The 22,294-nt window shown below is 47.5% G+C and overlaps 1 protein-coding gene and 1 pseudogene across 1 annotated transcript; both read left to right on the top strand.

Annotated features, from left to right (window-relative positions):
• The first annotated feature begins 2,820 nt into the window (after positions 1–2,820).
• Positions 2,821–6,621, top strand: LOC125516474 (F-box/kelch-repeat protein At3g61590-like). Its single transcript, XM_048681907.2, has 3 exons — positions 2,821–3,967; positions 4,752–4,842; positions 6,391–6,621. The coding sequence occupies exons 1-2, from the start codon at positions 2,869–2,871 to the stop codon at positions 4,805–4,807; spliced, it is 1,155 nt and encodes a 384-aa protein (XP_048537864.2). The 5' UTR covers positions 2,821–2,868; the 3' UTR covers positions 4,808–4,842; positions 6,391–6,621.
• On the top strand, positions 6,340–7,990 carry LOC147963669 (uncharacterized; annotated as a pseudogene).
• Positions 7,991–22,294: the final 14,304 nt, after the last annotated feature.

The raw sequence follows: 22,294 nt of genomic DNA, 5'->3' as shown, positions 1-22,294 counted from the left end.
GCTCGCTGAGATGTATGTTGTGATGTTTGCTTTATAATATAAAGCGGGGAACCCTTTTTCGGTAATAAAAACGAAAATGAACATATCCATGACTTCAAAAAAAATTATATATCATAGAAAAAATGTTAATGTATATACCACAAATAAGAAATGTTCATGCACATTTAATAAAATGTTGACCCTACACGTGCAAATGTTCCTATAGAGTCATGAACTATCCCGTGCCATAGATAAACATACCTTTTAGAGTAATACTTGGTGACTTTTGCATACATTTTTAAAAAATATCCATGACTATCAAAAAAATGTTCTCACAAAATAAAAGTTCACAAATTTGAAAAGAAGTGTTGACTGTCAAGAATATATTCATGTATTTACCATAAATAAATGGAAGAGTAAAAATGATAAATAGAGTCTTTAAAGATAAGTAAATAATTTAAAATCAAAGAACAAACTAAAAAGGTGAAAGTGAGAAAGCTTAAGGAAAATAAAATACAAAATAAATATACAAATAAGGTTTAAATAACATAAAAGTGGGAAAAGGAAATTGAAATATAAAACAAATAATGAAAACATAGAAAAATTATAATAACAAAAGGGTGGAGAACTGGAAATAAAATGCGCTCAACCTGTTGAGTTGGCTCTCTTGGCAGTGGAGGCTAGGGTTCCTGCTTCCTGGTCGCTAGCCTCAATCTTACATAGGTCTAGCATTATTTAGATAGTCAATGTTTAACATTATTGAATAGAGATAGGGTGTGTCTGCATTCATATGGCCGAGTATTAATTTTTTGTATGTTAATATGTGTCTTATTCATATCATAAAAATTAAAAGTACAAGTCAAGTTAAAGACCGACATGATAAAAATGAAAAGACAGCAGAATGTCTCTAAACTTGACACCAACGCCCATCACCTATCTCCGGCACCATCGTAGCAGCCACCGAAAGAAAAAATGACGGATCACCTTCTCACCCGAGCTCGACGCGACTCCAAGGTGGCTCGCCAAAGACGAAACCATTACTGTTGAACGAACCAGACCGGGGAAACACCCCGGACACGTCATCGAACTTCATATCTGGCACCCCACACATGACTAAGAGGTCGGAGGAAGAAACCATACATGCCATCCATGAACCACGAGTCCATCACATGTTCCGTCTAAAAGATGTCGTTGATGCAGACCACAATCTGCATCCGCTTCTCAACTACCTACCAAGCTCTACGCTGACGTTGGAGTAGACGCCGAGTATACTTGAGGGATGTGTGTAGCCTGCCTGCCTTGTAGACACTGACTGTTCACCCTCTCCTAATTAGTTTTCTATGGGCTAGCGGCGTCTAGGGTTCCTCCTCCCGCCCCCCTGCCGCCGCCGCCGGCCGCCCTCCCCTCCCGCCGCCTCCGGCCGCGCGCGTCGCGCCTCTCCTTCCCCCTCCTCCCCCTCCTTCCCCCTCCCCCCTCCTCCTCCGCCTCCCTGTCCGCTCGCGCACCCCCCCGCGGGCGTCGGGCGGACCCCGGGATCCGCCTCTCCTCCGATCCCACCTCCCCGTCCTTCTTCCACCGTCGCCGCCGGTGAGGTCCGCCGGGCCTTGCCCGCGCTGCGCCGGCGGCGGCGGGCCGTTCTTTCCTCACGCGCACTTGGGGAGGCGCGGGGCTCCTAAGGGTGGCAGTGCATCTCGGCCAGCAGCGGTGCGGCTCGGGGGCGGGCCTCGGGGTTCTTGGTGCGGCGGCGCGGCCGTTGGTCGCGGGACGACGTGGCTGTGCTGGTGGCCGGCGGCGCCTGGGCGACCCAGATCTGGGCCCTTTTGGGCTCCATCTGGGCTTGGGCGGGCCGGCGGCTCGGTGCGCGGCGACGCTGCTCCCTGGTTGGTGGCGAGGAGGCGGTGGTCTGCGGGCGGTGGCGGCTTCGTCGGCCGGCGAGCTGCAGCGTGACGGCAGGGGCTGTCTGGATCCTTTTGGGTCCGGCCGGGCCTCGGCGCCTGGCAGTCCCCTTGTCCGTGCGTCCGATCGGCTCCACGACACCGGTGGTGGTTGTCCCCTCGCGTCGGCGATGTTGCGGATGCCCTCGAGGCCTCTAGCTCTTCTCCCGCCCTCCAGGTCTCGTGTCGGTGACCTCAAGGAGACGACGAAGTTGATTCGGTGACCTGGTGGCACATGTTGGTGGGCGGCGTGATGGGCGGTGCACTATGATTCGTCTGGGATGGTGGTGGGGGTTGGGGTTGGAAGAAATCTCTGGCGGCTCGTTCGGCCCCGACGCGGCGACGCCGGACCTTCCTGAAGGGCGTCGGGTACACCCTCCCCCCCTCACTGCCCCCGCGTACCGTGGGAAACCCTAGGACTAGCTAGTACGGGCAACAGCGACGTCGTCGTCGTCTTGTTCTTGAAGGTGTTGCTTGGTACGCGGCGCTTCGGAGTGCTGGGAGCGTGGTGGTATTTCTCTGGAGGGTGCAACGCTCGCCGGTCGTCTTCGTTCGTTGATCTGCCAGTTGTTGGCATTAGTTTTTCTTTCTTTTTTCTCTGTTTTTTCTTTGGGCTTGTTTGTGCTGCGGCCCCAGCACTTATCGTTGAATGTATCGGTGGTTGCTTTGTAATACAAAACGGGGAAACCCTTTTTCGCAGAGTATATTTGAGGCTATGTGTTTGTATTGTATACATTAAAAAATACTAATAGATAGAACTATTTTTTTTGTTTTTCTAAAAAATACAGTAGTAGTTTTTTGTTCTTAAAAAAGGCACTGCAGCCTCATTTTGATGTTTTTTCTAAAAAAAAAGGTGGTTTTGGGCTTCAATTTCATTCGTCAATCGTCACTCGCAGCGTCATTTCCCCCATCTGTGGACGCCCTAGACTGCGCCGCCGCCGCCGCCGCCTTCCCCATGAGCGCCATGACGGCCACCCTCTACCACCGTCCCCGCTCGCGCTCGCCCCTGGAAGACGAGGATCTGCTCTCCGAGATCCTCCTCCGCCTCCCGCCGCAGCCGTCCTCCCTCCCCCGCGCATCCGCCGTCTGCAAGCGCTGGCGCCGCCTCGTCTCCGACAGCGGCTTCCTCCGGCGCTACCGCCAACACCACCGCCGCAGCCCTCCGCTCCTCGGTTTCTTCCGCAGCGACTATCCGGGCATCTCTTACACGCCTGCCATGGAGGCCCCCGACCGTGTCCCCGCCAGTCGCTTCTCCTTGCATCTCAATGACAGGTACATTATCCTCAGCTGCCGCCATGGCCTCGTGCTCATCTCCCACTCGTCGCGGAACCAGGTCCTGGTATGGGACCCCGTCACCGGCGACCAGCACCGCGTTGCTGCTCCCCTAGGGATCGACATGACCACTACCCCGATGGACGGGCAGGTGCTTCGCGCTGCCGCCGACGCCCAACACTTCCAGGTGGTATTGGTAAACTACAAGAAGAAATATGCACGAGCAATCGCCGCCATTTACTCGTCGGAGACCGGTGTATGGAGTAATCTCATCCAAACACCGGTTCCACGTGAGGCCATGGAATATGAATCCATGCCCCCTGTGCTGGTCGGGGATTCTCTTTACATCTTGCTCCCTGGGGATAGTACAAGTGTAATTCTCGAGGTTGATTTGGATAGCCAGAGCCTAGCTGTGTCAGGTCTGCCAATGGATACCTTTGCCAAAGATCAATTCTTGATGGTTATGCGAGCAGAGGGTGGCGGGCTGGGCGTACTCTCCCTGACAGGATTCGCCGCCGAGTTATGGAAGAGGAATACTAACTGTGATGGTGTTGCTTCATGGGTGCTGGGACGAACTTTTGAACTGGATAAGCTACTTCCCTTGAATTCAGAGAATATAAGGCACACAGCGATGGTAGCTTATGCTGAGGAAAACAATGTGGCTTTCTTGCGGACATTTGACAGTATCTTCATGGTCCAGCTTGAGTCATTGCAGTTCAGTAAACTTCCTGAAAACAGTAATTGTGATATCTGTTATCCATTAGAAAGTGTCTATGCTGCAGGTAATACCACGTCTTCAAACTCTGGTTATAACAAATCCATGTTGATTTTCGATAATTATTTGATGGAATATGCTGTTCACATTCTTTTGTGTTAAGCTAACCATTTTAAGTAGTGTCATATAATCATATAACCTGTTTCTTTTGCTGCTTGATTGACCTCTTCAACATATATATAGCGAATTTGTTCAGTAATGTTTCTGTTCGGATGCTTGTGTGAGAGCTTTATTTGATGGTTATGAACTTATGATCTGGACTCACATCTGTTACTTGTAGCTAGTCTGATAGTGTCCTTTATGCCTTTTATGTCACCAGTTCATCGTTGTATTGTATCTGGTTTGTCAACAAATATGTAGCGATGAGTTTCTTACGTTATCACATACTGTTATTCGTTGAACTATGTGCTTCAAGTCAGACATAGCAAATTGTCTTTATCATTTTATTATATGAATATCTATTGAATAAAATAATGAACACCGAGGTTGGTAAATTCTTTCTGTAACAGTTGAACTAAATTTCATAGTTTGCCTTTGATATATAAGAATTGTATGTCGGTAGTGTTAGTGCTGTGGTGCAGGTCTTTCTCATGTTGAAAACAACTGCATCAGAATATTCTTTCAATTTGACAGGCTGTATGGTTTTGTTTTTCTTTGTAATGTTGTATCAGAACTCAGTTAATATTTTTCCAGATTACATTTGTGAGTTGTGTAAATATTGTGTTGATGCCTCATGCCTCCTTGTATCTCTTTAGCTTTCCGTCAGGTTATTTGACTTCTTATGATTGCAGAAACAAGCATTGGTGGTGGACATGATGGAGCTGATCAAAATATGCTGAATCAATGATATACTGGATGAGCAGGAAAGCTTATCATCTGAATGTATGTTGATGTATCTGAAGTTTTGAACTGTTCTTTCAAAAACATGTATATTTTTTCCTTTTTACTGCCATTCTCAAGTACTAAACTGCAAGAGAGGGTTATAAGTTTTTCTCTACGATCTTTTGTTTAACTGTTTCTCACCTGGCCACTTCTCATTATCCCTTCCTCAGCAGCTCTCCATTCTATTCCTCATGCCTTCACCCCTTACATTCTCTTTTATTTGCTGATGTTTTTAAGCTCCTCTACTAGATATGCTCTTCGCTTGCCTCTCCCTTCCATCTAGCTGCCTTGCTTTCAGTTTACCTCCTCCTTAGTACTACCCAATTTCCCTCTAGTAGTGCTGGTTTTTCTCCCTCTAGCTCCTCAGATGACTGATGACTTGATACCTTTCCCCCTTTTGTGCAAAATTTGTTCCTACTCGGTCATAGATTATAATGGTGTTATGTTAAGTGATAGCAGAATGAAATACATCCTTTTCATTATTCATAGGTTTTGTTTTAATTTTACACATGCTACATTGCCTTTGATTAGTTTTTTGTGGTTATGCTATATTAGGTTCTAGTGATTTATATGTACTTCTCTGCGTAAGTGACTGACAACTAAAAATAACCTGATCATTTGTTCTATACTTCCTTCACCTATATGGGCTTTATAGCTATGCCATTTCACAGCGAACTAATTATTGTAACAAAATTTTGAAGAGCATGCCTTCGTGCCATGCCGTACTACTGTTTATCATTCCTTTTGCAGTTAAAGTATTGCAGATTTGTGGAAGGTTATTCTAGTTTTTGGCAGTTTTCTTAAATATTGTCTCAGCACCTCTCATTGTTAGTTGCATATTCAATTGGCCGTTGTCTGCTGCATACTATATGTATTTATATATGCTTTGTGGCAGTTTAATTTCTTAAAATTGATCAGGGTTGATGTTTAACACTTTATATTAAACATATCATCAAAATGGCATGACAAAATTCACCATAAATACTACTTTCGCAGCGAATTTCACTGTGTACTAACAACATATTATCATTGGAAGTAGTGGTCAAATGCTGTGCAGAGTGAAAAAAAGACATCTATTCTTGACCGAAGTAAGTCTGTCTGTTAATAAGGCGATGCATGATCCCTTAGTTCAGGCTTCTACATCATGAATTTGATTAAATTCATCCATTAGTGACTAACTAGCTGCTTCTGCATTTAAAAAGAAGAACGGTAATGAGCTAGAAACAAAACTTTGACATTTCTGATTTCCTACTCCATGAACCCCTTGTATGCCCACTGATCTTTTAGCCTCTATTAGGACCAGATATAGCCAAAAATTGCCAATAAAGTAATAATAGTAGCCGAAGGTCACTACACTACAAATTACTTATTCTGTGTTTCTAATGTTGGTTTTGTAATGCTGAGATGATTCTCCTTTGGAGATCTCCACAATGGTGAAGCTAATGTTTACTATTTGAGTCATACAAAATCATCTGATAAAACTTTAGTGGCGTTTTCATGAATGAATGGCACACATTTGGTTTGACTGATGCTGTGATTGCCCTGCAGGTATCTAGAGTTACAATCTGGTGGCTGAGATGCAGAAGGGGCTTGCTGCGACCCGCGAGGAAAATCCACCCTCTATGTAGGAAGCACTAGTCAGACCTGAAGTGGGCTTATAGGAATTAATCGCTTATTTTGATCAACCTGGCTTGTTATCTACTTTCTGTAGTCAATTGACCAACTGGCATGAATACATAACAGGCTTGCTACAAGTAATTAGTATGTACCTTTCTGGCAGGAACCGGATCCCTACCAGGGCGTGGTCTCAGGTTGTAGGGGTGGAAGGAGGGATGGCGTGGTCGCCGGCGCTGGGGCGCCGTCGTTGCGTGCGTGCGAGAGAGATAGGGCGCAGGGGCGGCGGCTAGGGTTAGGTCTCCCAGCTCCCTAAGGAAGCCGAGCAAATATGATTGCTTCTTGCTTAATCCCAAAAACATGTCCTTACACGAGTTTATATAATCCTCCTAATAAGTTAATTGGGCTAAGCCCCTAATAACGATAAGATAAACTGGGCCACAACTAACTAGGCTAAGCCCCTAATATGTCGGTGATAACATCTCTCCCTGCCTGCACAAACATCCCGTCCTCGAGCTGGAAGGCGGGGAAGATCAACGGTCGCCAAACACCTCCGCGTTAACTGGAGCGAGCTGGTCGCCGAGCCCGCCGACGGCGGGGTCCTCCTCAATGTAGTCTGCAGGCTCTAGGTAGAAGAGTCATGGGCAGACGTGGCCCAGTACATAGGGCTTGTCGCAGTTGAAGCACAACCCTTGGCAGCGATGCTCAAGTTGCTCGGCCGGGGTGAGCTGGCGGAACGGGCGTGCCGCAGCCGCGGCGAGGGGCGTCGCGGAAGCCTGGACAGGCCAACCCTGTGCGGGAACTTCCGGCCAGGGTGGCGCCTGCTGGATGGCCACTGTGTGACGCTTGAACACGCGGGCGTAGTACATGGCCGTCTGGAGGTCCTGTGGCCCATGCTTCTCCACGTCCACGCGGATGTGGTCAAGTAGGCTGCCGACAAAGAGCTCAACCCGCTGACGAGGCGAAACGCCAGGGGCGTGGCACGCCAGTGCCTGGAAGCGGTCGGTGAAGTCATGCACCGAGGTGAGGAACGGAAGACACCCAAGCTCCACCAGACGGCTCCCGCATATAGGCGGACCGAAGTGCAAGAGGCACAATTCGTGGAAGCGCTCCATGGTGGCATGCCGCCCTTGTCCTGTTCGAGGGCGTAGTACCACGTCTGTGTGGCTCCTCAAAGATGATACGAGGCGATCCAGGTGCGGTCGGACGCGAGCGTGCGCTGTCCCCTGAAAAATTGGTCGCATTGGTTGAGCCAATTCAAGGGGTCGACGGTGCCATCGTAGGTCGTGAACTCCAGCTTGAAGAATCTCGGCGGCGTCTGGACGTGGATGACGGGCGGGTGCGCCTCATCAGCCTGGAGCAGCGAGGACGACGAGGCCGAGTAGGCTGGCATCAGGGTGCCGCCCTGGAACAGGGGCCCGTCGACGCTGGCGAAGGGCTCGGCGGAGCCCGAGGACCCGCCAAACTGCATGGCCGGGTGCGTCGCCAGCGGGGGCAGCATGTGCGGCCCGACCGAGGCCGTCGTGTAGTGTAACACCCACGATGCGACTATATCTCCCACGTGTCGGAGCACGACTTAGAGGCATAACCGCGTAGTAGGCATGTCGCAAGAGGGGTAATCTTTACACATCCCATGTACTGAATAAGAAAGGGATAAAGAGTTGGCTTACAATCGCCACTTCAAACAATACATAAATATAGCATTACATCATCCAGAATACAATCAAGGTCCGACTATGGAACCAAATAAAGAAAGACAACCCCTAATGCTAGATCCCCGATCGCCCCAACTGGGCTCCACTACTGATCGAAAGGAAACGAAACAACACAACGAACACGATCTTCATCGAGCTCCTCCTTGAGCTCAGTTGCGTCAGCTGCATGGTTTCAACGGCACCTGCAACTGTTTGAAGTAATCTGTGAGTCACGGGGACTCAACAATCTCACACCCTCGCGATCAAGACTATTTAAGCTTATGGGTAGGAAAGGTAGTGAGGTGGAGCTGCAGCAAGCACTAGCATATATGGTGGCTAACTTACGCAAATAAGAGCAAGAAGAGAAGCAAAGCAACGGTCGTGAACTAGAAATGATCAAGAAGTGATCCTGAAACTACTTACGTCAAACATAACACAAGAACGTGTTCACTTCCCGGACTCCGCCGAAAAGAGACCATCACGGCTACACACGCGGTTGATTCATTTTAATTAAGTTAAGTGTCAAGTTTTCTACAACTGGATATTAACAAATTTCCATCTGCCCATAACCGCGGGCACGACTTACGAAAGTTCAAAACCCTGCAGGGGTGTCCCAACTTAGCTCATCACAAGCTCTCACGGTTAACGAAGGATATTCCTTCTCCCAGGAAGACCCGATCAGACTCGGAATCCCGGTTACAAGACATTTCGACAATGGTAAAACAAGACCAGCAAAGCCACTCGATGTGCCGACAATCCCGCTAGGAGTTGCACGTATCTCGTTCTCAGGGCAACACCGGGTGAGACTAGCTACGAGTAAAACCAAACCTCAAGTTTCCCCGAGGTGGCCCCGCAGGCAGCTCGGTTCGGACCAACACTTAGACAAGCACTGGCCCAGTGGGGCTAAAATAAAGATGACCCTTGGGTTGGTCGACCCAAGGGAAGGGTAATAGGTTGTTAGGAAAATGTAAAACCAAGGTTGGGCCTTGCTGGAGGAGTTTTATTCAAAGCGAACTGTCAAGGGGTTCCCATAACACCCAACCGTGTAAGGAACGCAAAATCAAGGAACATAACACCGATATGACGGAAACTAGGGCGGCAAGAGTGGAACAAAACACCAGGCATAAGGCCGAGCCTTCCACCCTTTACCAAGTATATAGATGCATTAATTAAATAAAAGATGTTGTGATATCCCAACATATCCATGTTCCAAACAAGGAACAAACTCCAATCTTCACCTGCAACTAGCAACGCTATAAGAGGGGTTGAGCAACGCGGTAACATAGCCAAACAACGGTTTGCTAGGACAAGGTGGGTTAGAGGTTTGACATGGCAATATGGAAGGCACGATATAGCAAGTGATAGGTATCGCAGCATAGCAAAAGAGCGAGCAACTAGCAAGCAAAGATAGAAGTGATTTCGAGGGTATGGTCATCTTGCCTGCAAAGTTCTCCGAGTTGACGTAAGCTTGATCCTCGTAAGCGTACAAAACGGGTTCCTCGATCACAAACTCGTCTCCCAGCTCTACCCAAGGCAAGAACACAAGCAAAGGAAACCACAATCAACCACGGTGCAATGCGCAAGAAACATGATGCAAATCATGGCATGATATGCGGGATGTAATATGCAATGCATAAGCATGCTTCGAAAATAAAAGATTGAACCAGGCCTCAACTTGGCAACCCAAGCGTGCCGCTAGGAAGATGAATTGATTTCGGTCGAAATCGATATAAAGATCACCGGAATCGGATGCACGGTTTACAAATGGCAAGCAAAACAAGGATGGCACAATTCTGCGATTAACAGCACGATGCCATCTAGAGTGCAGCAAGAAACTAAGCTACTGCACTCCAACATAGCAACAAAGCACATGGCAGTGATCTACTCAAGATGCTTGACAAAAGATGAACACTGAGCTACGGCTAAATCACACAAGAGCAGCTTCAAACAAGCATGACAAACGGGAAAAAGATATTAGCATCACAGACTTAGTGAAAATACTAACATGCCAGGAATTAACATCAAGAAGCAATGTTTAGAGCAAGCTAACAACATGCTACAGGATCGGATCATAGCAATACAAGGCATTACATAAATCTACTCAAAGCATATAACAAAAGTCCCTTACTGACCATAAGCCAAAAAGGATCAGAAGATCTGATGGCACCCATGTAAACATAGCAAGTTTTGTTAACAGATTCAGACTTGGCACAAAACTGGATGTGGCATAAACAGAATTATGAAGGCATGTTTGCGAGCTCGATACACTCAACACAAGGCATTGCATGACAAACTAAGCATACTCCCAGCAAGAAGACATGTTCAAGAAGCTAACCATGGCAAGAACCATCTCATAGCATGCAAGGATCAACTACAACAACCTTGGCAAAATTGATTAACATGTAAACAATCTGCCAGGAACATTTTATAGCAAAAGTAGAGCAAGATTGAGTCATGCTAGAGCACTCCATAAATGCAAACAAGGACATGGATGGATAATGCATAACAATATGTCAAAATCATCCTTACTGAACATACTCAAAAGAAGCATGGATCACACTGTAGCAACATGAATACATGGCATAAAAATAACAGCAGAGCAATGACTTAGTGAAATTCTAAGTCCCTGAAATCAGCAACATCACGAGAGCTACTTTGCATGCTTGTGCTAGTCACCGCATTGATCACAAAAAATACATGGCATACACCCCTGTAAAGATGGCATGGCATAGCCCAAAACACATATAGAGCTCATGCCCATATGCAGCACACGATAATCATGGCAAAAATGACAAATGCTCAAGATCTGCTAAGAATCAGGAACTAACATTTTATAGCACTCTTGCAACAGTCATTAGGGCATCAAGATGGACTCAAACAAGCATGGTGCAATGTAATAAAATGAAGAGCACATCATGATGAACATTTCAATATATCATATGCATGAAACAGAGCTAAGATGATGAAGTTATGATGCGATGAACATGGACTGAAAATAACACAGATCTGGGGACTTAGTGGAAAATCAACCTCCGAAAAAGTCAACTCGGGACGGAGACGTGTGGGACGAGGAGATCCAGGACGGAGGGGCACCGTTTGGATGGGGAACCCGGTGGATCTGATCCACCCCGCGGTGGATCCGACCGGGGAGCTCGCCGGAGATGACGGCTCCGGCCGGAGGAGGCCGAGGCGGGGTGCGTGGTGGCCGGAGCAAGGCCGCCGACGGGCGGACACGGCGGAGCTCGAGGCGGAGCCGGGCAAGGCTGGCGGGAGGCGGCGGAGGCGGGGCGAGGTCGTGGCGGTGGCAGCGGCCCATGGGCGCGGCGGAGGCCGCCGGGCGGCGAAGGGCGGCGAAGCTCGCCTGTGGCGGCGGGGCTGGAGGCGCGGAGCTCAGGCGCCCGCGGGCGGCGGCGGCGTCCCGGGCCGGGAGGGCCCGATCCGGGCCCCGGTGGGCCACGGGACGAGAAGGCGTCGGCTGGTGGCGGAGCGCCACATGTCGCGCGGTGAGTGGCTGCAGGCGGCGGCGGACGTGTCCGGCGAGGGGCGGACATGTCCGGCACGGAAAGAGAGTTGGATCTAGGGTTAGACTGCGTGAATTTTCGGGGAGGCACACATATATATATATAGGTAGAGGGAGCTAGGAGAGTCCAAATGAGGTGCGGTTTTTGGCCACGCGATCGTGATCGAACGACCGAGAGTATGGAGGGGTTTGGATGGGTTGTTGAGCCACTTTGGAGGGGTTTTGGGCTGCAACACACATGAGGCTTTTATGGTTCCCCGGTTAACCATTGGAGTATCAAACGAACTCCAAATGGTACGAAACTTGACAGGCGGTCTACCGGTGGTGTACCAAGGCCGCTTGGAAAATCTCAGTCCATTCCGAGAATGTTTAACACCCGCACATGAAAAGAGGCAAAAAGGGGGCGCCAGAGGACGTAGGAGTGCCAGATTGCAGAACGGACAACGGGGAAAATGCTCGGATGCATGAGACGAACACGTATGCAAATGCGATGCACATGATGACATGATATGAAATGCATGACACGCAAACAAATGACAAGGCAACAACAACGAATAACTGGAAGACACCCGGCGCAACGGTCTCGGGGCGTTACATGTAGACTGGCTCAAGGGACCCAGCGAGCCAGGCTGGTAACGAAAATGACGACGGGGGAAACAGGACTTGGTGGATGGGCACCCCCGGTCCTGTCGTCAGGATGCCCAGGGCTGCGGTCGCCGGTGGCGGCGGCTGCAGCTCTTGCCCCTGCTACATGGTGGAGGCACCGGGGTTCGTCGGTGGTGGTGGCTGCCATGGCGGCGGCGACAGGGGTCGCCGAGGATGGCGGCTGCTACAGCGGTGGGGCGGTGGCGAAGGGCACATGCGGCAGCAGCCCATAGGATCTCACGAGGAACGTGTAGATGTTAGTGACCGCCTGGGTGAGATCCTAGATGGCAACTGTCATCTCCTCCGCGGTGAAGAAGACGGGGACGGGCATGGCAGAGGTGACCGGCACCGGCAAGAGCGGGGCGCTGGCCGTGGTGGCCATGTTGGGGAACACAGTAATTAATTTCAAAAAATTTCCTACGCACACGCAAGATCCATCTAGGAGATGCATAGCAACGAGAGGGGAGAGTGTTGTCTACATACCCTCGTAGACCGTAAGCGGAAGTGTTATGACAACACGGTTGATGTAGTCGTACGTCTTCACGATCCAACCGATCCTAGCACCGAAGGTATGACACCTCCGCGATCTGCACATGTTCTGCTCGGTGACGTCCCACGAACTCTAGATCCAGCTGAGTGTCGGGGGAGAGCTTCGTCAGCACGATGGTGTGATGATGGTGATGATGAAGTTACCGACGTAGGGCTTCGCCTAAGCACTACAACGATATGACCGAGGTGGAAATCTGTGGAGGGGGGCACCGCACACGGCTAAGAGATCAACTTGTGTGTCTATGGGGTGCCCCCTCCCCACGTATATAAAGGTGGGAGGGAGGAAGAGGCCGGCCTAGGAGGAGGCGCGTGCCAAGGGGGGGCAATTCTACTCCAAGTAGGTTTGCCCCCCCTTTCCTATTCCTACTAGGAGGAGGAAAGAGGAGGAGGGGAGAAGGAAAGAGGGGGCCGCCCCCCAAACCCTAAACCAATTCGGTTTGGGCCTATGGGGGGCACGCCCCACACCTTGCTTGCTGCCCTCTTTCTCCACTAGGGCCCGACAAGGCCCATAGACTCCCCAGGGGGTTCCGGTAACCTCCGGTACTCTGAAAAATACCCGATACACTTCGTAACCCTTCCGGAGTCCGAATATAACCTTCCAATATATCAATATTTATGTCTCGACCATTTTAAGACTCCTCGTCATGTCCGTGATCACATCCGGGACTCCGAACTACCTTCTGTACATCAAAACACATAAACTCATAATACCGATTGTCACAGAATGTTAAGCGTGCGGACCCTACGGGTTCGAGAACTATGTAGACAGGACCGAGACTCATCTCTGGTCAATAACCAATAGCGGAACCTGGATGCTCATATTGGTTCTTACATATTCTATGAAGATCTTTATGTTCAAACCGCATAACAACATACGTTGTTCCCTTTGTCATCGGTATGTTACTTGCCCGAGATCCGATCGTCGGTATCTCAATACCTAGTTCAATCTCGTTACCGTCAAGTCTCTTTACTCATTCCATAATGCATCATCCCGTAACTAACTCATTAGTCACATTGTTTGCAAGGCTTATAGTGATGTGCATTACCGAGAGGGCCCATAGATACCTCTCCGACATTCGGAGTGACAAATCCTAATCTTGATCTATGCCAACTCAACAAACACCATCGGAGACACCTGTAGAGCATCTTTATAATCACCCAGTTACGTTGTGACGTTTGATAGCACACTAAGTGTTCCTCCGGTATTCAGGAGTTGCATAATCTCATAGTCATAGGAACATGTATAAGTTATGAAGAAAGCAATAGCAACAAACTAAACGATCATAGTGCTAAGCTAATGGATGGGTCTTGTCCATCACATCATTTTCTAATGATGTGACCCCATTCATCAAATGACAACACATGTCTATGGTCAGGAAACATAACCATCTTTGATTAACGAGCTAGTCAAGTAGAGGCATACTAGGGGCACTTTGTTTGTCTATGTATTCACACATGTACTAAGTTTCCGGTTAGTACAATTCTGGCATGAATAATAAACATTTATCATGATATAAGGAAATATAAATAACAACTTTATTATTGCCTCTAGGGCATATTTCCTTCAGTCTCCCACTTGCACTAGAGTCAATAATCTAGTTCACATCGTCATGTGATTAGTTCACATCTTCATGTGACTAATGCCCAAAGGGTTTACTAGAGTCAATAATCTAGTTCACATCACTATGTGATTAACACCCAAAGAGTGATCATGTTTTGCTTGTGAGAGAAGTTTAGTCTACGGGTCTGCAACATTCAGATCCATATGTATTTAGCAAATTTCTATGTCTACAATACTCTGCATGGAGCTACTCTAGCTAATTGCTCCCACTTTCAATATGTATCTAGATCGAGACTTAGAGTCATCTAGATCGGTGTCAAAAGCTTGCATTGATGTAACTCTTTACGATGAAATCTTTTATCACCTCCATAAACGAGAAATATTTCCTTAGTCCTCTAAGGATAATGTTGACCGCTGTCCAGTGATCTACTACTAGATCACTATTGTACTCCCTTGCCAAAATCATGCTAAGGTATACAATAGGACTGGTACACAGTATGACATACTTTATAGAACCTATGACTGAGGCATAGGGAATGACTTTTCATTCTCTTTGTATTTTCTGCTGTGGTTGGGTTTTGAGTCTTTACTCAACTTCACACCTTGCAACACAGGCAAAAACTCCTTCTTTGACTGTTCCATTTTGAACTACCTCAAAATCTTGTCAAGGTATGTACTCATTGAAAAATCTTATCAAGCGTCTTGATCTATCTCTATAGATCTTGATGCTCAATGTGTAAGCAGCTTCACCGAGGTCTTTCTTTTGAAAAACTCCTTTCAAACACTCCTTTATGCTTTCCAGAAAAAATTCTACATCATTTCCGATCAACAATATGTCACTCGCATATACTTATCAGAAAGGCTGTAGTGCTCCCACTCACTTTCTTGTAAATACAGACTTCACCCCAAGTCTGTATAAAACCATATGCTTTGATCACTTTATCAAAGCATATATTCCAACTCCAAGATGCTTGCACCAGTCCATAGATGGATCGCTGGAGCTTGCACACTTTGTTAGCACCTTTAGGATTGACAAAACCTTCTCGTTGCATCATATACAACTCTTCTTTAAGAAATCCATTAAGGAATGTGATACGTCTCCAACGTATCTACTTTTCCACACACTTTTGCCCTTGTTTTGGACTCTAACTTGCATGATTTGAATGGAACTAACCCGGACTGACGCTGTTTTCAGCAGAATTGCCATGGTGTTATTTTTGTGCAGAAATAAAAGTTCTTGGAATGACCTGAAAATCAACGGAGATTATTTTTGGAATATATAAAAATACTGGCGAAAGAATCAAGGCCATGGGGCCCACACCCTGTCCACGAGGGTGGGGGGCGCGCCTACCCCCCTGGGCGCGCCCCCTGCCTCATGGGCCCCCTGGTGCTCCTCTGACCTCAACTCCAACTCTATATATTCGTATTCGGGGAGAAAAAAATCAGAGAGAAGGATTCATCGCGTTTTACGATACAGAGCCGCCGCCAAGCCCTAAACTCTCTTGGGAGGGCTGATCTGGAGTTCGTTCGGGGCTCCGGAGAGGGGAATCAGTCGCCATCATCATCATCAACCTTCCTCCATCACCAATTTCATGATGCTCACCGCCTTGCGTGAGTAATTCCATCGTAGGCTTGCCGGACGGTGATGGGTTGGATGAGATTTATCATGTAATCAAGTTAGTTTTGTTAGGGTTTGATCCCTAGTATCCACTGTGTTCTGAGATTGATGTTGCTATGACTTTGCTATGCTTAATGCTTGTCATTGGGGCCCGAGTGCCATGATTTCAGATCTGAACCTATTATGTTTTCTTGAATATATGTTAGTTCTTGATCCTATCTTGCAAGTCTATAGTCACCTATTATGTGTTATGATCCGTTAACCTCGAAGTGACAATAATCGGGATACTTACCGGTGATGGCCGTAGTTTGAGGAGTTCATGTATTCACTGTGTGTTAATGTTTTGGTCCGGTACTCTATTAAAAGGAGGCCTTAATATCCCTTAGTTTCCAATAGGACCCCACTGCCACGGGAGGGTAGGACAAAAGATGTCATGCAAATTCTTTTTCATAAGCACGTATGACTATATTCGGAATACGTGCCTACATTACATTGATGAACTGGAGCTAGTTCTGTGTCACCCTATGTTATAACTATTACATGAGGAATCGCATCCCACATAATTATCCATCACTGATCCATTGCCTACGAGCTTTTCACATATTGTTCTTCGCTTATTTACTTTTCCGTTGCTACTGTTACAATCACTATAAAACCAAAAATATTACTTTTGCTACCGTTACCACTACTATCATATTACTTTGCTACTAAATACTTTGCTGCAGATTTTAAGTTTCCAGGTGTGGTTGAATTGACAACTCAGCTACTAATACTTGAGAATATTCTTTGACTCCCCTTGTGTCGAATCAATAAATTTGGGTTGAATAATGTTCCTCGAAAACTGTTGTGATCCCCTATACTTGTGTGTTATCAAGACTATTTTCTGGCGCCGTTGCCGGGGAGAATAGCTCTATTCCTTGAGTCACTTGGGTTTTATATCTGTTGGTCACTATGAAGAACTTGAAATATCAAAGAACCAAGATTTTTCCCTCAACTACAAGGGGAGGTAAGGAACTACCATCTAGCTCTGCACTCGATTCACCTTCTGTTTTGAGTAAACTTGTAACACCTACACCTGCTATTCATTCTGATATGTCAAATGTTATTGATAATTCCACTTATGCTTTGCATGATACTTATTATGAAACTACTTCTATGCTTGATAATACTGTGACACTAGGTGAATTTCTTGATGAACAACTGGCTAGGGTTAGAGAGAATGAAATTATGGAAACTGATAATATTGATGAAAGTGATGATGAAGATTGACGGTGTCCTGGACTAAGGGGTACTCACCACTTTGTCTCCCGATCTATTAGATTGGGCCGAGACCCCCCATGGCCGTATACTCATGGGCCAGTTCGGACAGCTGGCTGTATACAAGGAAGATTCCACAAAGACTTGGCGATCAAGACAAGGAATTCTCCCCACCGGCATATTCGGCTAGGACTCTTGTTAACCTAGGCCTCTCGTGCATTATATAAACCAGGGCCAGGCTAGTCGATAGGATATACAACACATTCATACACAACATACAATCATACCATAGGCTAGCTTCTAGGGTTTAGCCTCGCCGATCTCGTGGTAGATCTACTCTTGTACTACCCATATCATCAATATTAATCAAGCAGGACATAGGATTTTACCTCCATCAAGAGGGCCCGAACCTGGGTAAAACTTCGTGTCCCTTGCCTCCTGTTACCATCTGGCCTAGACACACAGTTCGGGACCCCCTACCCGAGATCCGCCGGTTTTGACACCGACATTGGTGCTTCCATTGAGAGTTTCGCTGTGTGATCGACAAAAGGATCGATGGCTCGCCTGCAGATCAACTGCTTCTTCGGCGTCCTCGTCACCAGTACGACTGGTCACCTTGGTTCGACCAAGAATTGCGCCCCGTGTTCGGATCATCATGTTCGGACGAGGGCCTTCATCAAACATCAACTCCGATCTCTATCAAGATCACGGAGGAATCATCTATGGAGCTCGGGGGCTCAACGTCAACATTGCCCTCAAGCGACCGTGCTGTTTTTTGGACAGCGAACTCGTATCTGCCGCCACCACCTCCTCGAGTATCGCTTTAACGATCACTTTGGTGGAATTATGCGGAATTGAGTCTGTAACAACCCTGGAAATTTCATCGAGTTCCGATGGAGGAATCTCTGGCAATCCACAATATACCGGAGCCCTGTCAAACCTGGATGGGAATTTGGATGAGTTTAGGGCGTGGTGTCCAGCTTCTAGCTCGGACGTCCTTTGGAAGATCCAACCGTTGATCAGCTGCGGAATTCCTATATCTACCACCTCTCAAAATTTCAGCTTGATCCGACCGTCCAAACTTCGGGAACCTTCCGATTAGTGCATCACTTTTCGGATCTGTTTTCTGCGCGAAAACGAATCCGACCCGAGTTCATCTTTTTTATGAACGGGATTTCGGACATCCCTTTTGAAGGAAGTTTTGTATGGGGTTTTGTGTTTTGTTCCCGAACACATCCCACTAACTTTAAGATCTTTTGAACATGATCTTCAACATCATGCTGGTGTCAAACCAGTCCGGCAATATTACTCCACGGCTGCCGACTTGTGCTAGACACGTCGTCACTTTAGCCGAGCTCAACTTCTTCAGATCATCATCTCGGCAAGCCGAACAAGAGTCCGGCATCGCGAAGGATAAATCATAATCAACATTGCCGCCCTACGGATTACATGGAGCGCGCATACCGGCATCGCCGCACGGTCGCTTCATCAAGCCGGCATCGACCACGTCACGACCTGCATCGACAGGGCCGCACTATTGCTTCTTCAAGCTGGTGTCCATCACGCCGACCTACTTCGACTCATCGGCTGATGTCGAGGCTTCGACATCTCGGCTGGACCGGGGGCTTCGCCATCTCTTCATCAACCTACTCCGCACACTTCGGCGTCACTAGCCGACCAGCTCCGTCACGTTAGCTGGGCCGAGGGCTTTGCCTCGGCGAGTCAACCTTTACCAGCATTGCCATGCTGTCGTTTTATCCCCCATCAGGCAATGGGTGTGCGGAGCGAGTCCCAATTTTGGGAATCACCTTCCTTCGGATTGCTACAACAAATAAACCAGGTCTATCAAATGGTGACCGCATTAACGACGGTCGCGTGGTGGTTCGATCAGTTCCCGTACATAGTTCGGCGAACGCCGCATCCGGAGCTCGGACCGACCTGTGAATTCAGGCTTTGCCACACCTTTACTACATCACGCCGACGCCCTGCATCGACATTGACTTCGGTGCCAGGCCATATTTCTTCTATTCCTCACTTTGCATAAATTATTTATTATGCAACATTTTTTTAATTATCATTATTACTATTATCTCTGGTTTGCACTATTTTTTGTGCACAGGAAAATGATCCGGGGACTTCGACGTCACTCTGCCGGTCTGCATTGACCGTGCTATGTCATCACTTCGGCGTGTCGAGCTCTCCGCTCCGCCACCTCGGGACCAGCTTGGGGGATGGAACCTGGCCCCGCATCAAGCTCGGACCGCGTCATCAATACCGAACACATTAACTAGCTAAGTCGCTTTCATGCTCAAAGCTTTAATTTCTAACTTGTGTTCGGTTCGACCAAGCATTATACTTTTTTGGAAAAAAGTTGCTTGTAAAAAATTTCCTTGTCCAAACTTTGTTTGTGACGCATAAATTCAAATACCCAATTTATTTGGGGGCTTCCTTCGTGAAGCTTTTCCACTTGCATATGATTATACTTGTACGGCTTCGTTCCTTGTTCGTGTATTACGCCACAATATGCACCATATTGACTTAAGCGATTTGCAAGCTGGGTTGCCTCGCTCCTGTGTTTACCCCTACGTTCCCGATTGTTCGGCTAGGGAGTAAAGGGAGCACCTCTGCGATTGTCACGATTGGGTCGCCCGAGCCCGACCTCAGACTGGGTGAAGCCAAAAGCTAGCGCTCTTCTAGTTTTCAATGATGGTCGGCACACAACGAAACTCATGAGTACAAAAAATCTATTGTACAAGTCTCATAATAACAATGAGCACCGAAGAAAGGTATCGGTGGGGTACTATTTTCTTCGAAGATGCTTCTTACACTTCACGGTAATATAGCATAAGTTCCCTGAGCGCGCTTTGTCTGTTACAGCCTTATGGCCTGATTGCCTGGTTATTAGAAACACCGTCGATATTCTCGACCGATGGAGTACATAACACTTTTCGGTCCTCGACCGAAGAGGGAGAAGCTGACGGTCGGTTAAGACGCGTTTAAAGTTCGGTTGAACATAGATATGATATAAGTACTTCGTTACATGCAATCATTCTTCTACCCAAGTCACTTGGGGGCTCTTAAGTTTATTTGAGCCGTTTTATAATAAGTGTTCTTCTTCTTAGTCGTTGCAAAGTTTTATTATTATTATTATTTATCACTCCTTTTTTCGACACGAGTGTGCGGTCACTAGCCGGGGAGCCTAATTTCTCTCTCAAAGCCGCTAGAGTTTAGTTTGCTAAACTGGCCTGATGAGAAGTACTCCGCCCTTGGGATAGGAGGTTGAAGCCGTAGGCTGACCCGCTCGAAGTCTTGAGATAGGATGTATCATGTTAAAGCACGATAGAAGCACTTCTTGTTTCTAAGACCAACTTTGGGAGTGGCACCGAACACTTGATATTGTTCGGACGTCATGTTTTTACTGACGTTTCTTGGTTTTCCAAGCTTTTTGGCACTTTTAAACTATTTGTGTGTTTTCAGCACAAGTCTCGTAGTGCAACGTCGGACACCTTTAGAGATTCGGCAAAAACATTCTCGGATATTGCTATATATGCATTGGTTTTGAATTGTGTCTTCGGTCAATAGTTGGGTTGCCCGGCTCCTGCACTTGCTTCCTACATTCCGCTTTGTTCGGCTAGGTGTGCAAAGGGGGAACCACTGCGATTGTGCTTCCAGCTCACATGGTTAAGCACCTCAGTGGAGAAAGCCGAAAACTGACTGTCACAATAAGCGTAAACTGGTCAGCAATCCGATGACGGTGTTAAATGACTGACCATTCATAACATTGGCCGAAGTGTTTACGGCTTGACCTCGACTGTCGCCGAACATTACCGGGGGCTAGTATCTGGCCTCCCAAACTAAATGCTCAATATTTTGCTCTTACATTAGAGCTGAGGTTTAATGATCATGCTTAGCATGACAACCCAAAGAAAGGAACCGACAGCGGGACTATTTTCTTTGGAAGACATTTCTTCTGTTAAACAGTAATATAACTCTCTGTGTACCTTTGTTTAGAAAACCGTATGGCCAAATTGCCTTGTTTGTTGTAAATCTTTGCCCTCATAAAGGATTTATAAAGTAGGACAAACACTCCCCGGCTACTGGCCGAGGAGGTGGAAGCCGATGGTCGGTCAACAAAGTTTTGTACAATGCGGATCCGAGCATTAATGACGTAAAGTACTTGGATACATAGTCATTACACAAAATTTGTGATTTTACTATGGATATTGATCCTTAATTCGGCCACCCGTGCCCGCATTAAGGCTCGGGGGCTACTGGGCTTCGGGCTTATTATTTACAAATATTAAAGGGGCACATTGATCCCCTGATCTGGTGTTACCACCCGACCAGTGTCTCGGGGGCTACTGCATTGCTTGTCCAATGCAGAAAATTTTATGTGCAATATAGTTTCCGAGGAGATTTTGATCCTCAGGTTGGTCGGCCGCACCCAACCTGAGTCTTGAGGACTGAGCACGCCGCTTTTAGTGTCCCGAAGTATTCTGCCGAGCTTGGACTTGATCCTCAGGCCGATTTTGCAAATCAACCTGAGTCTCAACGGCTACTGGGATCAGCGGTCTTACGTCATCCTTCAGGTGCATCTCGGGTTTTAGACCGATACACACCTTGAGGGCTACTGGCTATATATCTCGGCAGAGAATAAATTGCACCAATAAAAAATATTCACAAAAATCGGCCCACATTTGGGGTGGTGCACCACCTCAGAAGCAGCCCGGCATAAAGCTCGGGCGCTAGTGGCTAGCTCCATAGAGGGCATTTCCGGCATTAAGCTCGGCTAAAATCCTTCAAACTTCTTTGAACCAAGGTGATTTACGACACCTCGGATATAGTTCGGCGTTGGAGCTCGGATACAGTCCGGCGTTGGAGCTCGGGTATACAGTCCGGCGTTGGAGCTCGGATACATAGTCCGGCGTTGGAGCTCGGATACATAGTCCGGCGTTGGAGCTCGGATACATTCCGGCGTTAGAGCTGGGAAGCGG

Source organism: Triticum urartu, chromosome 6A, assembly GCF_056163025.1.
Source record: "Triticum urartu cultivar PI428250 chromosome 6A, HENAU_Tu73, whole genome shotgun sequence".
Taxonomy (NCBI): Eukaryota; Viridiplantae; Streptophyta; class Magnoliopsida; order Poales; family Poaceae; genus Triticum; species Triticum urartu.
The sequence above is the reverse complement of the archived record's forward strand: the minus strand, read 5'-3'. Positions and strand labels throughout refer to the sequence as shown.

What these genes read in the sequence shown, in the direction of transcription:
- LOC125516474 (XM_048681907.2), top strand. Translation starts at nt 2,869, where the DNA reads ATGAGCGCCATGACGGCCACCCTCTACCACCGTCCCCGCTCGCGCTCG. An exon ending in AGAAAGTGTCTATGCTGCAG is followed by an intron (nt 3,968 to 4,751) that starts GTAATACCACGT and finishes TTATGATTGCAG; the next exon opens with AAACAAGCATTGGTGGTGGA.